Below are 13,456 nucleotides of genomic sequence, written 5' to 3' on the forward strand. Positions count from 1 at the left end.
GCGCCTTCGAACCATCAATCTGAAAACGCCACCGGTCCACCTGCCAGTATGCATATGCATAGTCTGGGCTCCTCGTGTTTAATATTTTAGCAACATATGTGGCTCTGTGCCAGGCTCAAGCAGCCAGCATTTATAATAAAGATATTATGTTTGATAGACTTTGCAATGTCATAGCCTTGAGGCTAAAATTAATTCCATTCAATCAATATTCTCGGCCCAGAGTTTGGACGCTGAGCTTGCTGGGATTAGAAAGACCGGAGGCTGCGGTTGTGATGCACAAAGCCCGACAATTATGGATGAGAAGCCACGATTTACTGGTAGCATCCAGCACTTAAACTACCCTTCGCAAACTACAACGGTGCAATTTATGTTGGTTTTTTCCCTCCTTCCTGTGCATGAACTCAGCTCTTGCATATGCTTCTCGGTGTAATAATCGGGCATCGCTGCACAGGATTTAATGTACTGCCCTGTGTCAATCCGCTGCTGGATGAAGGCCTCCCCCATGGGGGTTGTTTGACCACACTTGAACACGTGGGTCAGTGTGGACTGCTAAAGATAGTGGGGGGTGCCCAGGACCCATTCAGATATCACTCGCCACTAATGTGAACCGTCCCTGGGAATTTAAATCATGTCGACCCGGTTCATCGGCAGCATAGCCCGGTGCACAATATGCATCCTGTATACGTCGATGATGTTATGTAATGAGTGTGCAAGAGAATAGGTCTGGGTAGCAATAGCTAGTTTACATATTTGTTACGTGATGGAGGCTTGGAAGAGGTATATTGCCGGCGTGCGTTGGCTGTATTTACATTTCTGTCTGCACGCAGCTGCACACGGCATTGGGATCGCTAATGAGTCACACGGAAGGCGGAGATGAGTTTTGAAAAAAAAAAATCCTCGTCTCTTGCACCGTGGCGGCAGACGGCCCCTTCTCCCGACACGAGCCACTCGTGCACCAGCTGCTCGCTCTCACGATGGCTGCACCCTCCTAAAGACCTTCAGCACCAGCAGCTCGTCACAAGCAAATGCGACGCTGAAGATGTACCAGCCCTCCGACCACCGCTGCCTGACCCCTGACCTCATCTCCTCTCTGCACGAAGCCCGCTCCTCTGTTCTCGAGGGCCACCAATCCCAAATGCGACATCAACATTCAGCCGGCGTGCGCAGGCGTCTGCACTAGTGGCCAAGCCACTGCTGGGCGAAGGCCTCCCCGCAAGTCGACGCCGTGCGTCTTTGACGATTACTGCGATGCAGTAACGGGAGAGAAGGGCGTCCCAGGCGAGGCGAGCATTGTGACAGCTTTCTCTTGGATCCACACTCTGCATGGAAGCCTCTCGCAGGAAATGAATGAACAATCAAACCGTGGTGTCGTGTCAGATGAGCTCATTGCGCTGCAGAGAAACGCACGTGGTTTAAATTAAAACATGTTTTTTTTAATCAGTGTTCATCTTGGGGGTTGCTTGACCACACTTCTCGCTCGTTAGAGCGGGATGGTGGAGGGGGCGGCGTGGAACCAATGCTCTTCTTTATTGCACCTCCTCTTCCCTCCCCTCGCCCCTCCACTCCTTCCTGTTCGTCCCCTACCCTTCCGTGACCCCTAAGTACCCTCCATCGTGGTCACTCATTCCCCAGCCCTTGAACGCCCCTGCCATCGAAATCATTCTATTCTGTCACCGTTTTTTTAAATTATCTTAAATTCATTGAGTGAAGGGCGCGCCTATAGAGACAAAAAGATAAGATGGTGAGGCCTTCATGCAGCAGTGGCTATGCAAAGGGCTGAACCCGGCTTATTACCATCCTTAGTCGTGAAAGCAGCCTCCCTTTGGCTTTCCACTCCTATGACATCACCGCGTACGGCGTGGGCAGCACTTAGCCCCCACCTGGGGGGGGCGAGTGGAGCTGCACGCAAGGAGGGCCACACTCATCGCTAATGAGGCACTGGGTTTGCCGTTCTGTTACAAATGCGTACCACGGATACTGTTATACATCGCACGATACAAGCTTCCACGGTAAGTATCGTCCGTTGAGCGAAAATATTATTGTCTCCGTGATAATTATCGCTGTGCTATTTGGTTTTGGAAAAATGTTTATTTTTACGAAATAACAAACACGATAATGAACTCGTAGAACGCACCTTGCTTATTGGCTGCGTCGGGTGGAGGTGGGTGTACGACACATTTACGCGATCTAAGCCAAGTCTAAATAATCTAAATAATTAGCTCTTTACCCATTAAATTAGTGCTTTGCAAAACGTTTTCTGGTGGAATTGACGGCATGGCGGTTGTATGAAGTCATCGTTTTTGGAGGTCATTTCATAGTTGAATAATTTTCTTTTGCAACTGACGTAATGTGCTCTGTAAGCAAAACAGATTGTTAAGTTGCAATGAATGGAAGTCCTATCTTTGGCAGGCTTATGCTGAGCGACCCGTGAGTTGAATAACATTTAAAGTGATCTTCATACTGAACGTGCTATAATCACGTATGCAATGAGAAGGAGGCACATCGTCTCGTGTATTGTATTCAAACTGGCAGTAGAGCAAAGCTGAAAAACGTTACAATTAATGTGCAATATAATTACGTTTTGGGAAATTGATATCGCGATGATCGTCATCGGACATCGTGGCAACCCTTTGAAGCCGCAAAATACCACGACAGACGGTTCGCCACCTACCCATATATATTTTCCCATCCACATAAAAAAAATGAACTTTTTTTTTTCATTATACACATCCTTTCAGCCCCCTGGCCTTCTAAGAGCACATCGCTTCAGCGGCATTTGTTGAACACGAGCAAACCTCCGGGACCGGCTCTGACATTCGGTGTCTGTCGCGGTGAAGCGACGTGCGTTTTCACTGCGCCACGGCGTGCGTCGTGGGGGGGGGCCCTCGGTCCGCGTGTCGTCTTCCCGCCGGGCCTGGGCCTCGCCGTGCCGTGCGGGAGGGCCTTGCGTGGGCCGTGGGAACGGCGCGAGTAGTTTTCTACGTTTTTTTTTTGCCGATTTTGTGACCGCGCCTTTCACCGAAAAGGAAAATCCTTTGCAGATGTCCCGCGTGCAGCTCCAGCACATTTTGTGATTCTAAGCAGGCGGCTGGGGAAGGGGCATTCATTGTGCCCGCCCCCTCTCTCCCTCCCTCTCTCTCTGTCCTCACATCTCGCCCGCTCAAACCTCGTCATGGATGTTTTTTCTATTCCCATCTTTCGCACGTGAACAACTTGAGGAAGAATTTAGTCTGGTACCCATCGTGCGACCGCGCTCTTAGCGCTCGGATATGATTAATTATTTAGCCCGGGGCTGGTGCACTGCGATTCCCGTGTGTGTCTTTGCCTTTTCCTTTCAGTCCCATCAACGCAAATAAACAAACGTCCGTGATTTCCGGCTCAAATTAACTTGTTTTCAGCCCTGATCTAGTGGCGTCAATTCCACATTCCTGTGATGGGGACGAGCCTATGCAGGGCTGTAAGACCACTGTTGACTTCCCCACGAAGTGGTACTCATCGAATCGACTCTGGAAGGATGATTGGCTGAGTCAACCCCCAACCAGGATTTTAACTTACAACCCCACCTACTTGCAGCCTCCTTCGCTCTACCGCTGAATACAAACCATCGACACAATCCTGACCAACAAGCTCCCTGGAACGAATGCACACCGATGAATCGTACAGTCAGGTCATTCAATTGGGAGTGACGCCTCGCGTTACGTGACACCACGTGATGTTGTGCTGAGTAACCGCTGCTACATTCACACTGAACGTTGGGTCCCAGGGGGTGGCCCGGGTGAGGCAATGGAGCGAGCGTTGCTTGGGCTCGGCTTGTGAAGGGGCTTGCCGAGCCATATTCCCCCTCCTCGCCCGCATTGTTTTCCCAACTCACTTCCTCTCCCCTGAGCGATCGGTTTTGGTGAAAAATATCGCCTTTCATTTATAAACCGTCCGGGAATTTTCATTGTTCGCCGGCGGCCGTGGGCCACAGCTCGGGTTGGTGCAGACGCCTGCGCACGCCGGCTGAATGTTGATGTCGCATTTGGGATTGGTGGCCCTCGAGAACAGAGGAGCGGGCTTCGTGCAGAGAGGAGATGAGGTCAGGGGTCAGGCAGCGGTGGTCGGAGGGCGGCGGGAGCTGCAGGCCTTGTCAGGAAATGTGTCACAAAGACAAAGATCCCCCGGATAGCCTTAATAGACTGTTGAGGCAAGTGCTGTTAACGAGCACCTCCTGAAGGCTGGAATGGTACACGAGTGGGTGGACAACATCACGCCCGACCGACTTTATCTCCCTAGTGGCGATGTTTACACACCACACCAGGTACTCATTTGAGGCTGAGTCGACCTAGGGTAGGCCCAGGACCGGTTCAAATAATCGTCACTGATGTTGGCCGTGAGCGGAAATTGAACTCGTGTCACCGGGTTTTTAGCTCGGCGCGCCAACCGCTACGCGACCGCTCACCCGATATGTCACACACTCGCACGCGGCACACAGCCCTGATTTTCCGCTTCGCTAGAAATATTCGAGGCTCTCGGCAATGCTTCATCAGCGGGGGCACGCCCCTCGCCGCGGTGTGAGGGCGAGGGAGGTGATACCGTGGGTCGGTGAGGAAGGGTGAAAGGATGTTGCGAATGCGGAGGCACTCACAACATCCTATCTCATCCGCAACTCCCCAGGGTGACCTTCCCGTGTCAAATATTAATGGTCATGTGGTATTAACACTCATTATGCACTGTTCTGCAATATTATGAATCATAAAGTAAATCAATGAATGGACAGACATGTTGCTGTAACCATCGTCTTTTTTTAACAGTATTGTCCTTCTGGACTAATGTTACGTAGTAGTAGCAATTGTTTAAGTAAATAAACCTGGTTGCAGAGCCTGGCCCGTTCTTGGCGATAACTGCCCATGAGTAATCTGGGACTCGTTCAGCACAAAGGGATGTGGAGGATTACGTGTAATCAAACTAATTAGAAACAATTGTGTTTTGCCCTAAAAATAATATTTATGTTATTCCGTCAGCCTATAGGCCTTCCTGTCCAGAGTCTGCCTGCTGGACAGTTAGTCAAGAATTCTCATTAGTTGATTAACTAAATCCCAGATCAGTTTACTCTCACCTCTCATCTGACGCTACGCCCCTCCACACACTCTCCTACCTCTCCCCTCTCATCTCACTCTACTCCCCTCCACACGATCACTCACCTATCATCTCACTCTACTCCCCTCCACACGATCACTCACCTCTCATCTCACTCTACTCCCCTCCACACACTCTCCTACATCTCCCCTCTCATCTCACTCTACTCCCCTCCACACGCTCTCCTACCTATCATCTCACTCTACGCCCCTCCACACTCTCATACCTCTCATCTCACTCTACTCCCCTCCACGCACTCTCCTACCTCTCCCCTCTCATCTCACTCTATTCCCCTCCACACGCTCTCCTACCTATCATCTCACTCTACGCCCCTCCACTCACTACGCTCCAGCAACTAAGACTCGGTGGGAGGGTCGCTCATTCTCTTCTGCTGCCCCTGTGGTCTGAAACTCCTCTCCCATCAGCTATCCGTGTTGTCTGCTCCCCTGCTCCTCTGCAAGTCCATTAACTGCCCTTGCCTATGTTTTCTGTACAGCATATTGGGATGATACGGGTCACATTCATATGCAATAGAAATCCACGGTGTTGCAATACGGTTTTAAAAAATGGATTGTCTAAATGCAGTGCTCTTCTCTCGGTGCTGAACAGGATGCCGAGACGCGCACATCACAGGGATGACTGCGAAAGTCAAGACACTTCGTAGACTGGAGGCAGACATTCAACCGCAGTCTATGTTTAAGTGGAGAAATTGGCCACTGTTTGTTTTTCTCTCACGACTTCATTCATAGAAATGTTAAACAAAGGGCTAATTTGACCTCATCGTGTCTGATTACGTGAACCGATGTAAGGTATACTGTGTCAGTGTGTATGTGTGCGTACATGTGGGGCCGGGTGTGGTGTTGGCCACTCGCCCCCTCGTGCGCCGTGCCGGCTTTCATAGTCGCTCGCGAACAGCGCTTGCCTCGACAGCCTTTAAAAACCTTCATCTTAATTTATACGGCCGATCTTTTGTCTCTGCGTGCGCGTCGACGGCGCGCCGTCAGGCTGGGATGGTGTCGCCGTGACGACGGACTATGGCGACGAGCAGCAGTAGCAGCAGCGCGGACGGGGTCGCCGTGGGAACCAGCAGCGCCAGCAGCAGCTCGAGCCCCGTTGTGCGACAGATCGACAAGCAGTTCTTGATCTGCAGCATCTGCCTGGAGCGCTACATCAACCCCAAGGTCCTGCCGTGCCTGCACACTTTCTGCGAGAAGTAAGTTCACACCCCCCCCCCCCCCCGTCCGGTTTGGAAGCAATCCTTGCACTCGTTATATGCGCCTGATTGGACGACGAGCAATACTACTAGCACACGTTCAGATGATTTGAGCGGGTTGTTGAGACGAGGCTGAGGGCATTTTACACGCATTTTAGTGGTCATATGATACAAGCAAGGCACGATTGGAGATTTGCCTTCTTTCCATTCGAACACATGTACCTGTTGTGATGGCCTCTCTCATAATTTACAGAAGGTATCAGATTTGAATTCCTCACGATATACACACACGCGTTGGGATGGATCATTTAAGGATTGCGCAAATTGTACAGCGACGTTAACGTTTCGGCTGATGGACCGAGCAAAACTGTGCGAACGAGGCAGAATAAACACGACACAAATATAAACGAGACCTAAACAAAACAAAAAAACAGAAGAAAACGAATCGATTCTTGAATTTAATTGCTACCGTGAATTGTGTTGAATCGCAGGGTGGCATGAATTGTTACAGATGGTTATGTGTCTTGGCATCTCCTTCCCAGGGGGCACAGCCACTCTGCGACCCCAGCTGTGGACGAGGGAATAGCCCCGGGAGTGCGCGACGCGTTACGTAACAAATCACAATGTTGTTTATTATCCCGGAAAGCCTCGGCGAGTATTTGGCCGCTTTAAATTTCCACACGATGATAAGCCACTTTGTTGAGCCATCATTTGTCGCTTCTGAAAAAGAGCTACATAGCTCGGCGGAGCTTACCTGGTAAAATAAAAAAATTAAAAATACATTTTGTATTTTTTTGACCGAGCGAACAAACGTGGTGAGTGGCTGACTGAGTGGACGGGGGTAGATCGTTTGAGCGTTCGAGTGAGGAGTGGGTGAGCGGGGGAGTGGGCGAGCGGTGCCGCTCGCCGCAGTGAGGGGAATACAGATCAGCTCCGTGGCTTCTCCAAACGCTCGTCTCCATGGCAGCGCGGCGAGTTTCCGTGAGCCTGGGCGGCGCGCGCGTGGCGGGATTAACGTTTCCGTCGCCCGGTGTCGCGCGCGGCGAGGCGAGGCATACGGACGCGTGAGATCGAAGGCTGCTCGACCTGGCCACAAATTATGCCTCTACAAAGTGGCTTATCACGTGGAAGTATAGCAGCCATATACTCGCATGTTGATTCTAAATGTGGAGGGAAAAACTGGAGGACCAGGAGAAAAATCCACACGACCACGAGAACATGCAAACTCCAAATATACAGCAGGCGTCAGGGTCGTGATTAAACCCACGACCCCCTGTATACCAGGCAAGGGAGTTAACATCTCGCCACCGTGGCGCCCCCCTGTATCGGCCTGATGCACGGACCGATGCAGGCGGTAGCCGATTGTGTGCAGGCGGCCATTGCGTACGTTGTTAACGGTTCTCGTGTAATCGCTCCTTGGGAAATCATGTATTGCTGTTTATAGAAGTATAGTTCTTGATTTCAATCACAATATTCAAGCTGCTCCCTCCACGCGCGACAGCTGCAACACCAGGGCAAGTTTCTTCGGCAGTGTGAATGAGTTCGCCACGATCGACTGGCAGGTCGCACGTGGTGGGGTAAAGTGTGGGTACTCCCACCTATCCCGAGGGATGTGTGGCCAGCGTGGAAGAGTAGGCCAAATACACACTATGGAGAGGGGTTCCATAGAGCTCCCTCTAGCAGAGGCGCTCCTTCCACCAGCGGTGGCACGAGCCAGTGGTTACTGGGCTGTGCCTTTACCCTGTCATTACTCATTCAGGGAATTTGCAAAACATTTGTCAAAGATTCCAATCCAGAAATAGTTTTGAGAAAACTACGAGGGCGTTCCGAGCTAAATAAAAACTCCCTTGAAAAAATGTCATATTCCATGAAAAATGTAGCTGTTCTTCAATGTATGTTATGGCTACTTTGGGCGTGTTTTGCATTTGAAGATGACATTTTGGAATCCCTGCTATCGAATGCTTTCTACGTATGAGCCTACCATTGTGTGTACTTGTCTCTCTCTGCCAGGCCGTCTTTTTGATGTGACGGAATAATTTAAAAAAATATTGCTTTTGAGGATTAGCAACTGAGACGCAATATCGTTGCCCTTTGATCACTGATCAGAGCCTCGTGCCAGTGCTTGGCTCGTAATCAAGCGGAGCGTCTGGCGTTGGCATCGTGATGAAAATAGAGAATGAGAAAACCGATTTTAATAAACCAACCGTTCACGTAGCAGTAGCATCATAAAAGGCACATATATTTTTTTGACAATCCGTTTCAATAAAAAAAACATTTCACGGTGACATTTTGGGGAAATGTTAAAATAGACGTGGAAATTTAATTTCAAAAGGATTCACAGTGACCTGATGATATAGGTTCACGTCGCCTCGCCGAGGCTTTATCCAGGAAGCCCCGTACCACCTGCGCCACCCCTTCACTATTACGGCCCGTTTAACAAAATACTCAACAAAAACATCTCGGTAAGAACTAATCCCGGAAAGATAAAGCGCCCATTGCTCACCGAGTGAGCGACGAATGAAGAGGCCACAGCTGCCCACGATTTGAACCTCCGATAGGGTCAGGGCACCGCCCTACGAAGCCAGCAACCAGAGCTAGATTCACGTCGGCAGCAAACATCGGCGGCGAGCGAGACCCGCGCCGACCGGCGTGGTGAAGTATGGTCAAACAACAGCCACGACCCAACAGACCGCGGAGAGGCATTAATCCGGCAGTGAATGGAGAAAGGGCTGTACATTAGTTATGTTAATTCCGCGTGTATGATCACAGAATAATGGTGTCATTCGTTTCCAACCCTGCGTGGGTTTCCTGCTGGATGAAGGCCTCCTCCACGTTGTGTGTATGTAGCGTTGTCTCGTTACCCAGTAAAAGCTTCGCTGTGTGTCTTTCTGAGGAGACTCCTGCAATGAGATGTTTGGCCAATTCCTTTTATTAAGGAGCGTGTTTCAATCATCGGGCGCGTGCGGCGCGTAACAGCTTAATTTGCATTTGAGCTGAGATTTACCTGACGCAAACGTGGACCGCGGTGGGTTACCAGTACAGCGCGGAAGGTTGACGAACCCTGTGATAGACCATCTCATTGATATTCAGGAGGAGGAGGAAGAGGAGGAAAACGCATCGCATTGAGAATGATTGTATCGCATGGCGACAGGGTTGTATGTATGTATGTTGAACTTATTTCGCACCGTACGCAGCGAACCGTGAAATCGGAGGTGTGGGGGAAGGACGACAAACTAAACACAAAAAGCACTTCTAAAGAAATGAGAGTTCAATCTCGATGATTTAAAAGTGCACAGCTCCAGTGGCTTCCAAATATCGGAAGGAAGAGCATTCCAGACGGCCGCAGGAGCGCGTCTGAAAGCGCCGCGCGATGCGGTGACCGCCGTATTTGTTCGACGGCGAGATGTTTAATGCGACCAGCGGAGCCGAAATTTCCCGTTGAGATTTCCACGCGATGTTTGCCCTGCGAGGGGGGCGGGGGCGAAGGGGAAAGAAGGGGACGGAGAGGGGTGGCCACTTTTGAGAAGCAGGAAATGCGGCAGCCCTTTGGGAGTCGCACTCTGTCAGGGTGGGGGACGACGACGCTTGTGAGGTCAGCCACTTGTAGAGTACAGTATAAACACTGCACATTTTGTCCCGATCTAATCTCTTGTGGGAGCCTGGGATTTGAACCCAGGATCTCGTTTGGTGCTTGGCTCGCTGCTCTATCATGTGTGCGGAGTCGGCTGCATGAGAGACAGCGAGAGAGAGAGGAGAGACCCAGCCATCTCATGAAGATTATATTTTGATATCCCCAGTTCGACGACGTGACCGGGTGGCTTAGGTGGCTGACTCGGTGTCGTAGCAGTGAGTCAATAACACTGTGACCTTGGGTTTGAGTCTGGGCAATCGTCTACGATTAAACCTGGCTCTGAAATCTCAGCCCGGTCACTAATGGCTTTTAACAAATTAAATGTTGAATTGTTTTCACTTGGTTCAGCGTATTCCAATTCCGAGAAATTAATTAAATGTTCCTGGAAGGGTCTGTGTTTTGTTGAATTCTCAGATATATCTCATTGCCTACCTGAATGTGCCCGATCTCATCCAATCCCAAATGCTAAGTAGCATTCAGCCTGTGTTGTAGTTTCTAATAATAACAACAACAAGGTTCCTTTAACATTTAACCCTAACATAGGCAACACACAATATGCAGCAATGAATTGTATCAGTGCGGAGAGGAGTAGACATGTGACCATCGGTGCTTGCCAGGTGTTGTAGGCATGGGGCTGCAGGAGATGTCGGTGCTGTCGTTCATGGAGCTCATTGGCCAAACATTACAACGCAGGACGCTCCTTGAAAGCAAATTCTTGAGACTCGTTGAGGCTTTGCCGGCTCAATGGATGGCATTGTACTCAGCTGCGCCCACTCCGCCTGCACTCTCCATCGCCCCGGACAATCTGAGAGCTGCCCGACTCTTAACTTCGACAAAATACTGTCATCACACAGGCTAATGTTCTTGCCCATGAATTACATAACATCGCATGTGTAGCAATACGCATGTGTAGCAATACGCATGTATACGAATGTATACGTATTACTATTATATTACCTGGGGTGGAAAGGTGGCGCAGTGGTTTTCACATTGCATTATGAACCTGGCCACCAGAGTTGTATTCCAGACCGTGGCTAACAGCAGTGGTGAGCGATATCCAAACCGGTTCTGGGCATGCCCGCTTCACCAGCCTTGCATTGACCTACGTGGTGAAGTATGGTCAAGCAGCCCCCGTGACCCACGCAGCGTGGGGAGCCCTTCATCCAGCAATGGGATTGACAAAGGGCCTGTGCGTTGTTATTACTATTAACGGAGTATTCCTCAATGTCTGCAAGCAGCAGGCATATACGTATATTGCAGCGTTCATGCATTGCGTCGTTGTGTGTGCGTTAACCACGCCAGCCGCGACAATGCGTTACGCCGCACACTATACCAATACATCACACGCCCTACATTAAATTTCCCATCGCATTCATGATCACCAGACGCACAGCCAGTGCTGCACCCGTGCCCTCTCTATCACCATGTGCGTTATGTGGCCCGAATTACAACGGACCTCCGTGGTCCACCGTTGACGCGGATGTGCCAGCGTCGACGTGGTTAATGTGCACGCCGTTTTTTATGTGCAGCCTTCCGATGCGTTACACTGTTTTACTGCATTACGCCGTGTAACGGACTGCATGGCACGGATCCATTCATCGTCACGATATGGCGGTATTGAATATCTTCGGAAGTTGCTCTGGCCATGGTCTGCCTCTCCGCCTTGCGCTACTCCCCCCCACATTTTCATCTCGCTCAACTTCCCTCCAAGCATTCTCCGCTCGAGCAACCAAAGCTTCGTGTCAAAGGCCCCAGTCAACCTTTGCTCGGTGTGAGGTCACTCATTCTCCTCTGCTTCCCTTATCGTCTGGAACACCCTTAACTCTGCCATCCGTGCTGTCGATTCCCTGCACCTGGCTTAAGGCCTTGCTGTTCTCCTCTGCCTATGACCGACTGCCTCTTTGTTACCGTGTAATCAACATGCCCACCATTTATGCACAGCTTGTTGAGATGCAGTCGCTTATTATCCGACTCTGTAATCTTTTGTAATACAGTTTTTAGTGAGAGTGTCTGAATGCAACTTCTTCTTCTTGACGAGCTGACAAATGACGATGTATGTTTATAAAGGACGGTGCGATTTGATGACACCTCCTCGAAGACACGAAAGGCAGACGTTCCTTTGCTAGATAAGAGGAGGAACGTCTCGGGCTTGGACTTGACCGGGAACCACGGATGACTGTGGGGGGGGTGGCAGTGGAGGGCGGGAGAGGCAGTGGAAGGGAATTTTTTGTGTTCAGTTTGTTGTCCTTTCCCGGCACCTCCGATTTAGCACGGTCGGCGTATACGTACGAACGTACGATTACAGACCAGTCCACGTGGGCTGGGGGTGGGTGAGCGGCAGCCAAGGCGGAGCGACGTCTCTGCTGCTCCCGGCCACGACACAAAAGGAGCGGCACGGCGCGCGCTGCGCAGGAACGAGAGCCGGTCGCGGTCTCGATCCTCTCGCCTGCGCGTTTAACATTGCCGACTCTTGTTTTAAAGGCGCGCGTCGCAGTAGTTCTGAAACCCAAGCGGCCGTCCTCGCGCCCACGGCGGATCGCCACCGCCGTCGCTTTGCGAGGAGCCGCAGCTGGACGGGGGTTTAACAGGGCCCAGGATTGTGCAACTCGGAGCCTCTCCTCCCTCGTCAAAGCGACGCACGACGACTGAACGGTCCCGCTGGCTTTGTTTAAATTGATCCCCCCCCTCCGCCTGCTGAACCCCGCCTCTAGCCACCGCCACGGCAATGCCCTAAGGCGGCCCCGGCCTTCTGCCTCATTCCCACATCTCACGCCACCCAGAGGTCTGCCCTGCTTGTCAAATCTAAAGGTCTCCTGCATCTTTCATTTTTTTCTCGCTCCCTCCTCGCTCTCTCTCGCAAGGCTTAATTTCAGACAGGTCTTCCTGGGGTCAGTGACCCTTAATATATTTCTGCACCTGGTGCACAACGTCCAGTACATCTCTTGCTGTGGCTACTAGTCTCTTCTGATCACGATCCCCTCTCCAATGCCCCTCACTCCCTCTCCTTTATTCGCTGGGTTAACACATTTATTATTTCGCTCAATTAAGTGATGTTTACGTCGGTAGAAAGGGTTAGGACATTTTATCTGATGAATAAGATTCGTGTACGGCCTTTAAACATGTGTATTTCACTCGGGGAATATATTTACACCGTATTTTTCCCTCCTCCAGTAATAATGTAAATGTCTTGCTCATGGAAACATCGCTGAGGCTGAAGACCGTTTTGTCAGGCAGCTCCTGCATTAGGCCATTTGGCCAAACTCTGCGGTAGTAATAATATTTGATGTTTGGGGGCGTTGCGATCACATTGAGATTTGGGAATTCAATCGTCGACCGTGAGACCTCCGTTCACTCCTGAAACCCAAGTTCCTTCGTAGACATCGCTGCCATAAATAATCGGCAGAGAAGCGTCAGCCCGAGTCTGTGTGGACCGCAATTCCAGTTCCCGGTCACTGGTTGTGTTCGTTTTGTTAAATGATGTTTTATTACCCCCC

At 50.6% G+C, this 13,456-nt stretch overlaps 1 protein-coding gene across 7 annotated transcripts in view; it reads left to right on the forward strand.

Annotated features, from left to right (window-relative positions):
- TRIM2 (tripartite motif containing 2) overlaps positions 1 to 13,456 on the forward strand; it is a 53,908-nt gene that overhangs the window by 18,947 nt on the left and 21,505 nt on the right. For 6 of the 7 annotated variants that reach the window (XM_078863311.1, XM_078863314.1, XM_078863309.1 and 3 more), the window contains exon 2: positions 6,123 to 6,331. In XM_078863311.1, the coding sequence (XP_078719437.1) occupies positions 6,153 to 6,331 (179 nt within the window). In that variant the 5' untranslated portion in view covers positions 6,123 to 6,152. Of the gene's footprint in view, positions 1 to 1,695; positions 2,010 to 6,122; positions 6,332 to 13,456 lie in introns of those variants that run through there. The other variant, XM_078863310.1, reaches the window with a different exon arrangement.

Source organism: Lampetra fluviatilis, chromosome 15 (genome assembly GCF_964198595.1).
Source record: "Lampetra fluviatilis chromosome 15, kcLamFluv1.1, whole genome shotgun sequence".
In the NCBI taxonomy this organism is placed as follows: domain Eukaryota; kingdom Metazoa; phylum Chordata; class Hyperoartia; order Petromyzontiformes; family Petromyzontidae; genus Lampetra; species Lampetra fluviatilis.